General features: G+C 47.6%; 1 protein-coding gene across 1 annotated transcript in view; it reads right to left on the bottom strand.

Annotated features, from left to right (window-relative positions):
- Positions 1 to 18006, bottom strand: part of LOC115462831 (DDB1- and CUL4-associated factor 12) — a 105221-nt gene extending 87215 nt beyond the window's left edge. Inside the window, exons 1-2 of the mRNA XM_030192862.1 lie at positions 17696 to 18006; positions 12739 to 12993 (exon numbers count right to left, since the gene is read on the bottom strand). Coding sequence (XP_030048722.1) covers positions 12739 to 12993; positions 17696 to 17767 — 327 coding nt within the window. The 5' untranslated portion in view covers positions 17768 to 18006. The remainder of the gene's footprint in view (positions 1 to 12738; positions 12994 to 17695) is intronic.
- Positions 18007 to 18236: the final 230 nt, after the last annotated feature.

The following is an 18236-nucleotide window of genomic DNA, read 5'->3' as shown; positions in this document are numbered from 1 at the left end:
AGCAGCACCAGAAAGCAGGGCCAGTCTTAGCAAGTGCAGGGTCCTGTGCAGACCAATTTGATGGGGCCTCACCCCAGCTCCGCCCCCACCCTAGCTCCAGGGCCGGCCATCCCCTCTGAGCTCCAGGACCATCCCCCCGCCCTCCCAGCTCCAGGGTCCGGCCCCCTCCGAGCTCCAGGGCTCCTCCCTCCTTCCGAGCTCCAAGTCCCCCTCCTTCCCAGCTCCAAGGCTCCCCACCTTCTGAGGCCTCCCTCCAAATTTTAAAAGTTACCTCGTCAGGTTACAGGCAGCGGCAGGAGTGAAAAGGAGGGAAAGGAAGGCTCCTGAAGCGCCGAGCAGCTCGCACACTTTTCACTCCTGCCACTGCCTGTAACCAGACGAGGTAACTTTTAAAATTCAGAGGGAGGGGGACTGGAATTTGGGCAGTCGGGGGCGGGGTGGAGGTGCGCCGCGTGGGGCCCCCTCGCCTCGCCCTAAGACCGGCCCTGCCAGAAAGCACACCCTTAGTGAAAGGGAAACCTATTGAATAAAACAAACCTGCCGAGACTAGAGGAGAGATTCAAGGACATAGCATGTAGGCACTCATTCACACACTTCTGGAATAAGCACCAGAAGGGTGCACACAGAACCATCACAAACAGGAAGAAAAACTCAATCCTAAGGAGCTCAGTGCGCAATGGCTGTCCTTCAACCGGTAATGGTTGGAGCTCAAAGTTAAAACTGAAGGAAAAGCAGCAGGTGATAAATAATGATGCTTGAAAATAAAGACTGCATACTTGCTGAGGATAGTCAAACAGCACTGGGGAATGAGGGACCCAGCCCCACCGGGCATCATTCTGGCTCAAGCATGTGCAGGCAGTAAAATGAGCACAAATCAACAAACGATCGCCTCCAGTGGGTCCTACTATGGACTGATAATCCCAAAGGTTTTGGGAATCGTTCCTCCTGAGGAAGTGTGATACGAAATGCGGTCTCGCATCGAGGAGCTAAAGAGGAGCTATGAAGAGATCATATGCTAAATGTTTGGTGAAGGCATAAGGAAGCCCTCTTCAAGCCGCGTTGAACCATTAAGCCATCAGTGGAGGATATTGAACTGATTACAGGGTGTATCGGGGTTTCGAATCTGCAGTCCCTGTTTGCTGGTATAGGTATTGGACAGATGTACTTTATGGAGATCACACTATACCGGGAACTTTTTCTTTGAGCAGAGATACTCACCGTGGATTTTCAATTTCGGGACAGCATTGGATATATGCAAATTATGTTTTGAAAAAAAGCTTACAATGTGTTTGAGAGACTTTGGATATAGCTATAATGTTTATACATTGCATATTGCATATTGTTAGCGTATGGCTGAGTGGTGAAGTGGAAGGGTTGAATGAGAGTTCTTGAGTCTTCAGGTGTTTTTTATTTTTATGTGGTGTATATATATATATATATATATATATATGTGTGTGTGTGTGTGTGTGTGTGTGTACGTAATACATATAGTATTAAAACAAATTATTCACATAATTAGAAAGTACGTTTGGATTATAGTCTCGAACATAGTAGCCAAAAAGGTAAGGGAAAGGAGATAAGCTTTCACACATTATATGACGAATCAGAGAGAAGAGGACAGGTGAGAATACCTGAATAAGAGAAGCTGGAAAAGCTGTCAGGAAAGGGAAGAGGCAAATACAAGAAAAGATAGCTAATATAGTAAAATTGGGTGATAAGGGAAAATTAGGTTCTTATCGTGATAATTTTCTTTCCTTTAGTCATAGCAGATGCAGCCATTACACATGGGTGGTGTCCATCAACCAGCAGAGGGAGATAGAGAGCACACTTTTTTCAGTGCCTCATACCAGCTTGCTCCACTGCCTCTCTTCAGTATTTGAAGCTTCCAAAGCAGTATGGCAAACCGCAATGGGAATAACATGAGCTTTCCTCACAGCGAACGATGGCCCTACAACAAAGGGCATTAACTCAGAATGGAGGGAATGAAACATCCTCCCAGAGGGCATAAACTCATCCTCCCGGAGGGAATTAAGTCATCCTCCTTTAATTGAACAAGAATCCTGAAGACTGTTTTCCGACTTTCTCCTAAGGACGGAATCTCCAGGAAACATGAACAGAACCTGAAATAGATTTACAGCAGATAGCAATCAGACAGGGAGGGATCATGGCTGCATCTGCTATGACTAAAGAAAAGAAAATTATCACGATAAGAACCTAATTTTCCCTTCCTTGTCATCAAGCAGATGCAGCCATTACAGATGGGATGTATCAAAGCAATCCCTAGATAGGGTGGGAACAAGCCACACCACGCGCCAGCACTTGCGCTCCAAAATGTGCGTCCCTCCTGGCAGCCACATCCAGCCTGTAATGTCAGGCAAAAGAGAGCTTAGAAGCCCATGTTGCTGCACTAATCTCTTGAAGAGAGAGTGCTCCAGTTTCAGCCCAAGAAGAGGAAATTCCTCTAGTGGAATGCGCCTTAAAGGCATCAGGCGGAGGCCGGCTGGCAAGCAAATAAGCTGAAAAGATAGATTCTTTGAGCCAGCGGGCAAGTGGCTTTAGACGTTGGAGACCCTCAGCGAGGACCTGATAACAAAACAAACAGATGATCAGAGGTCCTGAAAGAGTTAGTAACTCGCAGATACTGCAGCAGAATCCTGCGCACGTCCAACAGGTGCAATTGCCCAAAAGATTCTGGAAACTCCTCCTTGACCAAGGAGGGCAAGAAAATAGGTTGGTTTAGGTGAAACGCTGAAACCACCTTAGGCAAGAAGGAAGGCATGGTCCGAACCGTGACCCCGGACTCTGAAAATTGCAGAAAAGGGTCTCTACAGAACAGCGCCTGGAGCTCTGACACTCGTCTCGCCGAAGTAATGGCCACTAAAAAGATGGACTTCAGTGTCAAATCTTTCTCTGAAGCACGCCGAAGCGGTTCAAAGGGAACACCCTGAAGGGCTTTCAGCACTAGCCCCAGGTTCCAAGCTGGACAAGGTGCACGCACGGGAGGATGGAGCCGAAGCACCCCTCTAAGAAACCGTGCCACATCTGGATGAGCAGCTAAAGACACGCTTTCAACCTTGCCACGCAGGGAGGCCAACGCTGCCACTTGCACCCGCAGGGAATTATAGGCCAAGCCTTTTTGTACACCATCCTGCAAAAATTCCAGAATCGGCGAGACAGGGGCCCGCATCGGTGTGATCTCTTTGGAAGCACACCAGACTTCAAACTGGCGCCAAATCCTGGCATAAGCCACGGACGAGGAACGCTTGCGGGCTTGCAGGAGAGTGGTAATTACTTTATTGGAATAGCCTTTGTCTCTCAATTGCGCCCTCTCAATCGCCAGGCCATAAGACCAAATCGGCCGGCGTCCTCCATGGTCACCAGACCCTGTGACAACAGGTTGGGAACCAGAGGTAACTGAAGGGGATCCTCTACGAGCATCTGTCGGAGGTCCGCATACCAAGGCCTCCTGGGCCAATCCGGGGCGACGAAAACCACTTCTCCTGGATGCAGCCAAATCCGCAGGAGCACTCGCCCTATCAAGGGCCACGGAGGGAACACATACAGTAGGCCCGGAGGCCAGGGTTGAGCCAAGGCATCCAACTCCGCCGTGCGAGGATCTCTCCGTCTGCTGAAGAAGCACGGGACTTTGGCATTGGAGCTTGTCGCCATTAGATCCATCACGGGCTTGCCTCACTTGGCACATATCTGCAGGAATACTTCGTCTGCAAGTTCCCACTCCGCTGGATCGATCTGATGCCTGCTTAGATAATCGGCTTGCACGTTGCACTGACCTGCAATGTGAACTGCCGACAGAAACTGTAGATGCAGCTCGGCCCAGTGGCAAATTTGTTCGGCCTGCGTGGCTAGAGCTCTGCACTGAGTGCCGCCTTGTCGATTTTTGTAGGCCACTACTGTCGTGTTGTCCGACATCACTCTGACAGCCAATCCTTCCAGGGTCACTTGAAAAGCCAGAAGCGCCTGAAAAACCGCTTTCAACTCTAGGCGGTTGATGGACCACTCCGACTCCTCGGGTGTCCATAGACCCTGGGCATGCTTCCCCTTGCAATGTGCGCCCCAGCCTTTCAGGCTGGCATCTGTCACCACTAGGCACGAATCGGGGAGCACCAGCGGCATTCCTCGCCGCAGCATGCTGTCTGAGAGCCACCACTCCATGCTGAGTCGGGCCGCAGGGAGCCAAGAGAGTCTGCATTGATAATCCTGAGATACTGGAGACCATCTTTGGAGTAGAGCATACTGTAGAGGTCTCAGGTGCACTCTCGCCCAGGGCACCAGTTCCATGGTGGCCGTCATTGATCCAAGCAGCTGGACAATGTCCCAAGCTCGCGGGCGGGGCATCCTCAGGAGCAGACGGACCTGATTCTGAAGCTTGCACCGCCTTTGCTCGTGTAGGTACACATACCCCGAGGCTGTGTCGAACCTGGCCCCCAAATATTCTAGAGACTGTGAAGGGGTCAGGTGACTTTTGTCCAAATTGACGACCCAGCCCAGAGATTGAAGTACTGAGACCACTCTGGCTGTTACATGCTGACTCTCTGCAGCAGAGTTTGCTCGAATGAGCCAGTCATCCAGGTACGGGTGAACCCGAATACCCTCTCGCCTTAGAAAGGCAGCTACTACCACCATAACCTTCGAAAAGGTGCGGGGAGCTGTGGCGAGGCCAAAAGGCAAGGCCCGGAACTGGAAATGCTTTCCCATCACTGCAAACCTCAGAAACTTCTGGTGCAGGGGCCAAATTGGTATGTGCAAGTAAGCTTCTTTCAGGTCCAGAGACGTGAGAAACTCTCCTGGCTGTACCGCCGCAATGACGGAGCGCAGGGTTTCCATGTGAAAATGCCGCACTCTCAGGGACTTGTTTAATTCTTTTAAGTCCAGAATAGGGCGAAAAGACCCTCCTTTTCACGGCACCACAAAGTAGATGGAGTAGCGGCCGCAGCCGTGTTCGGCGGGAGGGACCGGGGACACGGCCCCTATCTGAATCAGACCTTGCAAAGTCTCCTCTACCACCGCCCGTTTGGCAGCAGAACCACATCGGGACTCCACAAACACGTCTCTTACAGGGGCGTCGAATTCTATTCTGTAACCGTCTCTGATCAGATCCAAGACCCACTGATCTGAGGCTGTGCCACTGGCAGGGTCCTCAATAGAGAGAGCCTGCAGGGCATCAGAAATAAGCGCTGGCAGCTCATCACGGTGGAAAATCCTCACCGCGGAGGGATCGTCCAGATCCTGAGTCACTTCTGCACCAGACTCTGGCTCCTCAGACCATGAAGGCCTGCCAGAGTCCTCCGAATCCTCGCAGCCCGACCACGGGAGGGGGGGGGGGGAATGGAGGTGCAGCACTCTCTGAAGGGGAATGAGCCATTCTGCGCTTCATATTCTGCCAATTATCAGGGAATAACGCCTCAGAGGGCATACCCAGGCTAGAATCCACCGGGGGGGGGGGGGGGGGGGGGGGGAACGACATTAGAAGAGGCCCATGCCGGGCTTTGTGGGAGAGCTCTTTTAAGCATGTATGCTTTATGCATTAAGAAGACAAAATCAGGGGAGAAAAACTCACCCTGGGCACCCGGATCTCTACCGGGGCTAGTAGCTCTCATATCAGCCTCACTCCGAGGCTTCCCCCCGGGCTCAGGACTCTCCGTCTCAGCGAAGGTCGCGCCATGTGGTAAATTCAAAATGGTGTCCGCTGCCAGCTCAGAGCGCGAAGAATCGTCGCTCGCTATGCTCGGGCCGGCTCTTACGTCTGTACAGCACGATTTACAGAGCCCCGCTGCTGATCTGCGCTTGCCACACTTGGAACAGCGCTTTACTGTCTCCGCAGCCATTGCCGAAAACGGCGGTAAAATTCAAAATGGCGGTTCACGCCAAAATCCCGGAGGAGTCAGAAAACACTCTTACCTCACTGGACCGAGTATCACAGCTCCGGTCCCACAGAAAAAGGCAAGGAAAAAACCTCTGTTCCAGCGTCTAAGCGCAACGGGACTTTTTTTTTTTTTTTTTAACGCTGTGAGGAAAGCAGAGGTAAATAGAACTCCGGAGGCTCAGGTGAGTGGGAAAGGCAGGGAAAGGGCGAACCTATGTGCCTGCATCCTCTGTTGGTGGGGAAGGACAGGGAAAGCTAAGCAATGTGTCCACATCCACGGAGGTATGGGTAAGGCAGGGAAAGGGCGAACCTATGTGCCTGTAAAGTGAAGCTGCTATAGCCTCCAACACCCCTGCTAACAACTGGCAAAAGCAGAGGAGCAACCTCCAGGCAGATTTTAGATGGAGCTCGAAGAAGCTGCAGCCACTCTACTAGGGGAGATAGAGAATACTGAAGAGAGGCAGTGGAGCAAGCTGGTATGAGGCACTGAAAAAAGTGTGCTCTCTATCTCCCTCTGCTGGTTGATGGACACAACCCATCTGTAATGGCTGCATCTGCCTGATGACAAGGAAAGACGTTTTTCAGATACGTAAGCGACAGGAGGAAGGACCACAATAGCATTGTGAGGCTCAAAGCTGAGGGGAGGAATACGTGGAAGCTGAACTGCTTAACAACTATTTCTGTTCTGTGTTCATGGACGAAAGGCCGGGGGTAGGACCGCAGAAAACAAATGCAAATGAGGAAGAATGGATGGTAGAAAAGAGGCAAAGCAGATACGTATATAAAAATTTTTAAATAAATATAGATCATAATATAGTTAGCAAGCCCGACACAGGCCGTATTTCGCCCAACTGGGCTGCATCATTTACATTTACAGAATTGCACTATATCATTCCGATATTTTTGTAGTAGACCATATCATGGTGTTTTAAAATTATCAGCCGAGTATTTTATCATGGTTTTAGAACATAACTATTATCATTTTGCTTTTAATTGTTTTTTATTGTTTATATTTGTTCTAATTGTTATATAACTGTTTATTTTGTAGCCCCTGATGCAGCCCAGTTGGGCGAAACACGGCCTGTGTCGGGCTTGCTAACAATATTATGATCTATATTTAAAAAATTTTATATACGTATCTGCTTTGCCTGTTTTCCATCTTTGAGTTTGCAGATCGATTGCCCTGTTTGAATGGATGGTAGGCCATGACCCGTTCTCAAGAGGACTTTGTTCGTGAGGAGCTAGCTAAAATAAACGTAGACAAAGCAATGGGGCCTGATGGGATACATGTGAGGGTGCTCAAGGAACTCAGAGAAGTTCTGGCAGCTCTGCTGACAGACCTCCTCAATGCTTCCTTAGAATCTGGAGAAGGGTGGATGTGGTCCCTGAGTACAAGATTGGAAGGAGGAGGCTGGGAATTACAGACTGGTCAATCTAACCTTGGTGGTAAGTAAACTAATAGAAATGCTTTTAAAGAGGGGGACTGAGGTTTCTCGAACTGAATGGAATGCAGGACACGAGGCAGCATAGCTTCACTAGAGGAAGGTCGTGTCAGATGAAGCCAATTGATTTCTTTGACTGGGTGACCAAACATTTGGACGTGGGAGGGGTGCTAGATATGGTGTACTTAGATTTCAGCAAAGCTTTCAACACAGTTCCGCACAGGCGACTCATAAATAAACTGAGTACCCTTGATATGGGACCTAGAGTAACTGACTGGGTTAAAAATTAGTTGAACGGAAGGAGACAGAGGGTAATGGTAAATGGAACTTGCTCTAAAGATAAAGATGTTATCAGTGGAATACCGCAGGAATCAGTCCTAGGGCCGGCTCTTTTTCACATCTTTGTGTGTGATATTGTGGAAGGGCTGTCTGATAAGGCTTGTCTCTCTGTGGATGATACCAAACTCTACAACAGGGTGGACACCCCGGAAGGTGTGGATGACATGAGGAAGGACCTAGTGAAGCTTTAGGAATGGTCCCCATTTAGAGTACTGTGTGCACTTCTGGAGACCACACCTAAGAAAGAATATAAGGATGGAGTCAGTCCAGAGGGCGGCTACAAAACTGGTAAATGGTCTTGGACATAACACATATAGAGACAGGCTTACGAACCTCAATATGTATACACTGGAAGAGAGGAGAGACAAAGGAGATAGAGACATTTAAATATTTCAGGGGCATTAATGTACAAGAAATGAGCCTTTTTCAAATGAAAGAAAACTGTGGAATGAGAGAGCATATGATGAAGCTAAGAGGAAACAGGCTTAGGAGGAATCTAAATGTATTTGTTCATGGAAAGGGTGGTGGACGTATGGAATAGACTCAGGGTGGAGGTTGTGGAGACGAGGACTGTGTCAGAATTTAAGAAAGCGTGGGACAGGCACGTGGGATCCCATAGGAAAAGGAACAGTTAGTGGTTACAAAGGATGGGCAAACTGGAAAGGTCATTTGGCCTTTATCTGCCCTCATGTTTCTACGTTTCTATAAGCCAGGTACATAGATGATTTCCTGGAGCAGTGCAACATAGAAATCACAGCAAGGGAAAACCCACACTTTTCAAATAACACCTCTCAATGGCCATAGTGTAAGCCAAAAGGGAGCCAGATCTTTCAATTCCACCAGTCCCTGCCTGAAATGACCCTGACCTCTGGGCAGAGGAAGAGGGTCTTCCATCAGCAAGCACCTGAGATCTGCATACCAAGGTCTATGAAGTCAATCCGGCACCACCAACAAGACCAAATGAGGATGATACGAAATTCTACCCAACAAGCACCCTAAGAGGCCACTGAGAGAGGCTCCACTGCCAGCAAAGCCTGCACAAGGGCATCCATCCCCTGAGAGGCTGGATCTCTCCTTCGACTGAGAAAGCATTCTGCTTTTACACTGAGCCTGGATGCCATCGTCAAACTGAGGGGGCCCCCAGCAGTCCAGACTGAGCTGAAAGGCCCAACAGCCCAGCTCCCACTTCCCCGGATCCAGGAAAGAAGGCCAAGAAAGTACACCTGCATGTTGTCTGCCTGCAATATGGACCGATGAGAGAACATGCAGGTGCGTATCTGCCCACTGACACAGGCATATAGCCTCCAGAGCCACTGTCTGACTCTGGGTCCCACCCTGATTGTTGATGTAAGTCACAGCTGTGGCATCATCAGACATAACTCTGGCCACTTTCCTTCCAGGAGTGGCAGAAATGCCCACAAGGCAAGACAGACTACCAGGGTCTCTAGATAACTGATAGACCAGGTCGTCTCCTGGCCCAACCAGGTGCCTTGAGCCACCCAACATAGGCAACAAGCCTTCCAACCAAGGAGACTCTCATCAGTGGTAACCAGTACCCACTGAAGAGGATCCAGAGGAAACTCCTGCAAAAGGTGAGGTAAACTGTCCCACCAGGCCAGACTGAATCTCGCCCAGGACAGAAGTAGCAGGGGATGATGGAAGTCCTGAGACACCAGAGCCCACTGTTACAACAGGGCTTGCTCAAGCCACAACCTACAGTGCTGCTGCCATGGAGTGCAGAAGATGCAAATAGTCCTAGACTGTGGGCATTAGGAGCTTGCAAAACCAGCACACCTGCGCCCACAGCTTCCTTGCTTGCTCCTCCAGAAGGAACGCCATCACCAGGACCGTATCGAAGCAGACTAAGATACTCCTAAAGCTGAGGCTGAACCAGATAACTCTTGCACAGGTTCACCACCAAGCCCAGTGACTCCAGAAGAGACATCACTCACACAGTAAGGGAAGGGAAATGGGACTTGATATACCACCTTTCTGAGGTTTTTGCAACTACATTCAAAGCGGTTTACATATATTCAGGTACTTATTTTGTACCAGGGGCAATGGAGGGTTAAGTGACTTGCCCAGAGTCACAAGGAGCTGCAGTGGGAATCAAACTCAGTTCCCCAGGATCAAAGTCCACTGCACTAGCCACTAGGCTACTCCTCCACAACTAACCTCGGCCGCCTCGGTCTCCACTGGCCCGAATCAGCCAGACATCCCTGAACCTCCTGAAGCTGCAGATACACTGCTGCCACCACCGTCAGCATGGAAAACGTGTGGCACCGAAGCGAGGCCAAAAGGCCCCAGCAAATAAAAGCAGAGTGCCTGTGGTGACTCACAATAGGGATATGGAGGTATGCCTCTGTGAAGTTCAGGGTGGACAAGAACTCCCCCAGCCTTATGGATGCAATGACCGAGTGCAGAATCTCCATCCAAAAACAGTGGACCCCGAGAAAAGCAACGACTCTCTAGAATGGGCCAGAAGGAGCCTCCCTCCTTTGGCACCACGAATAAATTTGAGTACCACCCTGAAATCACACAGACACAGAGTAAGGACAACTGCCTTTCATTTCACAATAGTGCAGCAATGTGAGACCATGAAGGTACTGAGACCTAGACAGGCAAACTCCAGGGAGTACCCCCTTTTCAACCAGCTCCAGGACTCGCTGATCCAAGGTGATACAGGCCCCACTCATCCTGGAAGGGAGACATCCTGCCCCCTACCGGATCATCAAGGGGCCCAGAGCACTCTCACTGGGCAGAACAGGTGGTCACGGTTCCACCTGAGAAAACCATAGGACTAGCTCGTTTGGGACCACAAGAAGAGCCTTGCTTGAAAAGCCTCCTTTGACTCCCCTCCTTGGGCTAAAGCACAACATAGACTGAAAACAGCCACCCTCTTGGAGCGTCCCCAAGCAGAAGCTCCCAACTGCCTCAGCTCAAGGAACCCAAGATACACCTCTCCTATGTCCTTCACCAGATTCTCCAGATCCTTGCCAGAAAGCAAGCGTCCCTAAAAGGGCAGCTGACTCAACAGCTTCTTGGAAGCTGCATCCGCCACCCAGTGTTACAGCCACAACCACCAGTGCACAAACACTGAAGCAGAAGCTGGGCGGGAGGCTCAGCTGACCAGATCATAAATAACATCCACTAAGGTCATCCCAGATTCCAAGCCAAACCCCCCTGGACAGAACAGGCACCTTAGTGACTGAAGTGACCAGAGCATCCACTTTAGGGAAGGTCCAATACTTTCCAATCTCCTCTGGAGCAAAGGTATAAAGGCTATCCAGAGCCCTGGCACCTTGAAGGGGACCATCCCAATTTTTCCCCCCATATCAACACGATCTGGATAAGAGCCTTGTAAAGGGGAAAATACTTAGGGAGCCCAGCGAGCCCCTCCAGCAGAGGATCCCCTTCCACCAGGTCTGCAGCTGGAGTCTTTAAGCATAGAGAGAGCCATAATAATCTTGTCAATAAGACAAGACAGCTACTCCTGCCTTCCTGAAGAGATGCCTTTCTGCTTCTCCAGAGGGTCTCCAGAACTGGAGCCCACCAAGGACAGAGAGACTAAGATCTCCCCCCCCCCCCCGTCTCCTCTGAGTCGATCGGTGCATCCAGCGCCCTCCCCTCGGCACCCAAGCCGGGGCCTCACACTCTCCGGACAAAGTCCCAGTGCACCGAGCCTGAAGCCGCAACCAGTAGCACTATCAAATGCAAATTGGGAGCTGCGGAGCCCAAACTCCATGCTCAACTAGGCACGGAAACCAAGGAGCAGCCCTTAGGCTCAATCACCCTGCATGGCTCTGACCGGCAAAGCGAGGAGCTAGGCCAGGGACTCAGGGGCACTGAACAACAACCTATCGCCTACTGCAGGTAGAGAAAAATACTTGAACCTTCCAGACGGCACCAAAATTTATTACTTGTGATCATCATTAAACCCTTATCACATTACTAGTTAATGGAATTCACTCCCTATAGAAATTAGGCAAGAGATTAATTATATGCAGCTTAGAAGAAAACTGAAGATATCTATTTCAGAGATTTCTGAATGTCACTTATGGGATCATAAGGGCCCAAAGCACAATCCTTCCACAGAAGCTGTTTGACAGATTCTGGCTTCCTTATATGGAAACTAAGGCCCTCAGAGCGCATCCAAAGATGCACTGGGCAGGATGGGGCGCCGCCATTTTGGGAAGGCGCCCTCCCTCCTCCGCTTACTACTACTACTACAGAGAGGTAGGCCGCTGGGGGAGGGAGAGCGAGCTAGCTGATAGCGGTCCCACTGGACCACCATGGCGCTTTTGTTCTATATTAGGGTGGGAGGGAAAGTAACCAGCGATCCCACTGGACCAACAGGGTTTTTGTGTTTTGGGAGTGGGGGTGCCTGGAGGTCCACTGGACCTCCAAGTCTTGTGTTTGGGGGGCAGTGGGCTTAGGTTTGACAAGTCCGGTTGAAAATCCCAGAACCTCTCAAACCTATTCGGTGGGCCTCCCTCACTGGCAAACCCTAACACCAGCTCCGAGCTATCGTAGGGTTTGCAGCACTAGCAACGCCCTTGTTTGGCGTGCTGCCCGCTGATCATGAGGGAGGAATTTGGGAGACCCTTGCTTGCATGCGTTTGCATGCAATTAGCATTCAGAGCCAGAAAGCGTGTTATTACACTCTTTAGCCGGCCCTGATCATCGGGTGGGAACAAACGTGGGCGCTAGTACGGCACTACTGGCCATTAGCGCCCACGTTTGCTTCTGATCATCAGCCCCTTAATGTGGATTTTAAATTATTACTTTGTTTCTCCTAGTTTTTTTACTAGCTTCATTTTTGTAACTCCACTAAACCAAACTGCTGGGCAAACACAGTTTATAAAAAGCGATATTGTATTGCAATAAGAACGGAGTGTCTGTGCTGGCAAGACGGATTTCCAGATACAATGTGAACATTTTTGAGATGCCAAAGATGATAGCAAGCGCTAATGACCTGAACACAGGACCCCAGGTTTATGAAAGCCTCCACATTTTTGGCAAAGCTTCCAAAGGGGGAAAAAAAATAGAGACCAAAAACCAAGCCATACTTACTGTATTGCATTTTGTTCCACACACCACTTGCCGATGATTGAGCCATTGAGATGCAAATACTTTATTAAGGTTCCCAAGATAGAATTCTCGCTCTTTCAAGAGGCAGGGAAGCTTCTGGGCTGCATATCCACACAACAATCTGCGGTAGCTGGAATCTTCCAGAACCTTGAGCTCTCTGCCTTTTAAGTAGTACACCAAAGACCTCTTCACAGGAGGGAGTCGTTTCCTTTTGTGAGCAAAGTGATCCCAGCCAAGCTGCGGAAAAAAAAATACATAAGCCCTCCCAATTACTACAGGTGCTGAAAGAAAAAGTACCATATACCTGTGCTTGTCAGCTATCAGGAATAAAGCTTTATTTCAAGTATTAAAAATTACTAGCATAAAAGAATAAACCAAGCAATAAAAAAAAAATAAAAAATAAAATCAAACCCTTAATCACTGGTATTTTGAAACTTAACTTGCTTTTGTTAAAGCATGGCATTTAAGAAAAAATAAAACGGAAGATGGAAAAACAAAAAAGCAGCAACCTCTTTTTCCAAGATACAAATTCCCAAAATGAATGTATTGGCCCAAGTTTGTTCTAGCTCCATTCAACAGAAAATGCCTTTATCAGCAACTACCTGGGAGCTTAAGGCCTGTCCACTCATCCAACTAACAGTCCTCAGCTGGGAAGAGGGAAAGACACAGAACTCTCCAGTCACTAGATGGGACCACTATCTTAGCAATGCCCCCCCCCCCCACCTCACCAGGGATGGGAATAATGTCTGAGTAGCAAAGCATCCCAGCCAGCTAACAACTTCCCATTAAATATTTTAATAGAAATAAGACACCACACATTACATTTCCAGCAAAGGGAAAGAGAACACCAACTATTCTGACTACAATACAGAATATAACAGGAAAATCCATATATGGCCATAAGTTAGTTTAGGAGAAATCACACGAATTAGGAGAAACGAAACTTACAACAGTATATATGAGATGGCTAGGAAAGTTTTTGCTGAGCAGTTTTGTTATTCAGTTTTTGCGTCTGGCTTTTCTGTGTGACAACCTGCTCCAGAGAGAACAATTATTTTGTATTGGGTTAGTGAGATACCAATAAAGATTTTTACTGGTTGCGCCTATATTTAAGTCTGATTGTCTCTCTTATTCCAGCCCCTAGGGCTGAAGTGTTTTCCCCTCTCCAGGGACAAGGGACAGGTTTACACATTCCAGGTATTTGTAACCTGGACTGGCCACTATTGGAAACAGTATGTTGGGCTTGATGGACCTTCAGTATGTCCCAGTATGGCAACACTTATCTACTTAAAAAGCCTCAGAATACTGATAAAAAATGTGAAGCTAACAGAGGCTGAGCCCCCTTTTTTTTTTTCCCACTTTTTCATTTTAAACATATATCATCTCTTCATACGAGTGCTTCATTACTTTATTTAAAAAAACAATCTAAAAGAACTTATCTTATTGCTTATCTTCTTAACAACCTCCTGGTGAGACAGCTACTAGTTGGCTGTGTTTTAATTAGTCGCAGTCTGACCAGGAAGTTGTTAAGATATTGCAATAAGTTCTTTTGGATTTTTAAAATAAAGTAATGAAGCTCTCGCATGAAGTGATGATACATGTTTAAAAGTAAACAAATAAAAATAAAAAATGGGGGGGGGGAGGTTTTTTTTTTTCAACCTACAATAGAAATTGTGATGGCTAAAAGAAGCTAGCTACCAGTATTCTGAGGCTTTTTCCTATCCGTATTTTGTGGTTATTGAAGGTTCAAGGAGCTAATATAAGAAAGATTTTTAAATGGTTAAGAATTAAGGTATATATACAGTGAATTAGAGGTTTTGTGGATTGTATTTAAACCACTATCCCTATTGATTCTGAATCTGTTTAGTACCATTTCCCCCATCCCCAATAGGAAATAGTAACAGCGGTTAGCGTATCTGGGTTTAAAAAAGGTTTGGACAAGTTACTGGTGAAAAAGTACATAGTCTACTACTGAGACAGACATGGGGAAGCAACTGTTTGCCTTGAGATTGGTAGCATTGAGTACTGCCATAATTTGGGTTTCTACCAGGTACTGTGACTTGGCCACTGTTATAAACACTGGGCTACATGGACCATTAGTCTGACTCATTATGGCTACTCTTATGTTCTTATGTTTATGTTCTAACTCCTGACAAAATTAAAATGTCATGGGATAGGAGGAGGCGGTCTTTCAGGGGAACTCTGTCAAAAGCTTTCTGAAAAATCAGATACACTATCAGCTGGTTCACCTTTATGCATATTCATGCCTTCCAAAAAAAAATCAGTAGATTGGCAAGGCATGACTTCCCTTGACTATAAATCCATGTAGGCTTTGTCCCATTACATCATGATTATCTCCATGTTCAGTACATGTAGATTCTATAGCACGAATTAAAAAGAAGCATTCCCAGAGTGTGCCAAGGTCAGGGAAGTAAACAGCACGTGCACATCTACTCTATTCCTGCTTAGCACCCATACAGTGTGAAGTCCACTGGCATCTAATATATGGAGGCGATGCTTTAGTCTTATTTTGTTTCATGTCTTAATTTACCCCCTGCAAGCCTAAAAGCTATCAAAGCAGTGTACTTTCAGGTACACAAGGTATTTTTCTGCCCATGGTGGGGGTGCTCACAACCTAAGGCGCCCTTTTACCAAACCGTTGTAAAAAGTGACCTTAACACACCCTTACACAGGTCATTCCCGTGCACTAAGGCCATTTTTACCACAGACAAAAAAATGGCCAATTTTCTTACTTCCCTTATTAGTAATGGCCACATGCTAATTTACTCCATTAGTGCATGAGTGGCCCTACTACCACCCGTTATGTATTATTATTACCCCGCGCTTTCCCACTCAAACCAGGCTCAATGCGGCTTACATAGTAATAGGGATTACAGGATATTGATGAGAAAATAAAAGTTAAATATAACAGAATAACAAAAGCGATAGGTAGGTAAATAAGGAGAGGGGTAAAGGAGTAGGAGAGGTGTAGGCAAGGGTGGAAGCGGCAGGAGAGGGATGGGTACAGGATAAGCAAACGGAAATTTGGTTGGAAAGATAGCCAAGGTCATTATCCTTGTCTTCTGGATATGTGATGGGTAGTAGGATTAGTAGAATTAGTTTGGGCCATATGTAGGCAATAAAGGTTCATGACCCAAGCACTAGCAAATAACATTTTATTTTTTTAAGACATTAGTATGCACTGATCCCAAAATTAATATAAGACGTCTAAGCATGCCCAGCAGTATGGCATTTTTTTGCTGCTTTAAGCAAGTGTTAGTGCTTACCACAGCTTGGTAAATGGGCCCCTAAGTTTGTACTTGAGGCAATGGAAGATAATTAAACCACCAAAACACACACAAAAAAACAGAAAAGGTTTTCTTTGAAAATCTACATATGTGAAAACTGCCCCTTGTGTGAGCCATTTTAGAACGAAATACACTAACTGAATATTTTTTCCTTACAAATTTACATTATATTCTGCATACTTATATCTAAAAATAAAATGACAAAAACAGAATACTGGAATGTCCCTCACCCTTTCCAAATGTATGGTTACAAAAGCTAGCATTTTTTTTTTTTAATCAAACTAGTTAGGATTATTTTCCCATGTCTAACCCAACAGAGTATCCAATACATAAGATCTAATGATTAAAACACTAATTAAAATGCATACCACTAAAAACAAAAACTAGAAAATGGAGGGGGGGGGGGGGGAGAGACTTTACATAAGCTAACCAACCCATGACTAAAGAAGATTTCATTTTCTCCCTCCACAATCTATTAACTAGGATCTTCCATCACCCAAGCAACAACTACTTACAGACCTGTGCACCACTTGGAGAACCAAGACAGGACACACCACGTTTGCAGTCATTTCGGTGCATGGAGAAACAACTAATAGTCTCTGGACACTTACTGTCCAAAGGGGAGTGAAAAGAATAAAGTAGATTAATGATTGCACACGGTGGGAGGCTTTGTACTCAAATGCCTACAGTTCACCGGTCCGAACCTCAGTCCATCAACGTAGTCAGTTGATGCAGGGAATTCCAAAGCTTGAACGAAAACACGTGTGTACGCAACAAGCAGTGACCCAGTGGAATAAAAAAAGTGAAACCGTTACAAAAAGCCAAGAGCCCCCAGTTGCTCACAGATGAGTTGGGGGTTTTTTTTAAAGCTCACCTCTTATGATGTCAAACTGGGGATTGGGATGGGGGGGGGGGAACCTGTCCAGATTTGCTTGTTTTCTTTTTTCCCTGCTCTGGCAGGTAACAGCTTTGGACCAGAAAGCGGCGGGCAGGGTGGGAATCGGGAAAGGGAGGAGCTGTTTTTACCCGGCTGTCAGCTGGTGAGGGTAGGGATGGAGACACATAAGCCCGAGATTCAGGTGGCTGATCGGGATTATCTTCACGGCAAAATAATAAAGTAGAGAATGGCGGGGGGCGGAAAGGACAAGGAAAAAGGTTACAAAACCGTTTTCACAAAAATATATCAAGTACATGTATATAGATCAGAGGTGGCGCGGCTCGGCTTTCAAGTGTAGCCTCAACCTTTTCGCTGTCAGTATCGCAAAAGTCCAAGACATCTCATTTAGGGATATTCATGATGTATTTAAGGATATTCATGATGTATTGTAAGCCACATTGAGCCTGCAAAGAGGTGGGAAAATGTGAGATACAAATGCAATAAATAAATAAAGGCCACGTGGGTAAATGCATCTATTTAACCCTTCCAAAATAGCTCCATCCACTCCAGATAACACGATCCTTCCCCTCGAAGCGTGACCAGGTTTTCTACATCTGCCCAACTACAAGTTTGTGTGGGGTAGAAAAGGAAGGGGGGGGGGTCCCTTTTTCTGTAGCTCCCGGGCTAAGCAGATCCCACATTGCACCGTCAGTAACCAGGAAAGAGACACCCCGCTGCTGTTGAGTTTATTTACCTGCTCTCCCTGCGGCCCTGCGACTGCCAGGCCCGGCGCTTTCCTCTTCCTGCTAACTGTTTTCCTCGCCATAGTCGGAGACGCAGAGGCCCCGAACCCACATGAAGGAGGGGAAGGACGCCGTATGGTGCATATAACGGGGAAGGAGTCCAACCGAGAAGGGGAGAGAGCGGGGCCGGACAGCAGAGCGGTGGGGGGGGGGGGGGGGGGGGAAACAAAACCAAACAAATAAAACAGCGGCTAAAGACAGACACCGACGACCCCCAACAAGGGTCAAAACCGCACTGCAAACAAACAAGCGTAAAGAGAGAGTGGCGGAAGAAAATCCCCGCCCTCACGCCCGACGTTTCCTCAGCGTGATGACGCATCCCTACGGACGACCTGACGTTACGAGGGCGTACGCCGTCCGTCTCCTAGTCGAATCTTTTCAGCCCGGGTAGGGGGGCAGCCAAGTATATGGGGATCCATATATGCAGGGCTTTTTTTGAGGGGGTACTTGGGGGTACTGAGTACCGGCACCTTTTCCATTGTCTGCTAAAAT

This window comes from Microcaecilia unicolor, chromosome 2, assembly GCF_901765095.1.
Source record: "Microcaecilia unicolor chromosome 2, aMicUni1.1, whole genome shotgun sequence".
Classification (NCBI taxonomy): Eukaryota; Metazoa; Chordata; class Amphibia; order Gymnophiona; family Siphonopidae; genus Microcaecilia; species Microcaecilia unicolor.
This window is presented reverse-complemented; position numbering and strand designations above follow the sequence as displayed.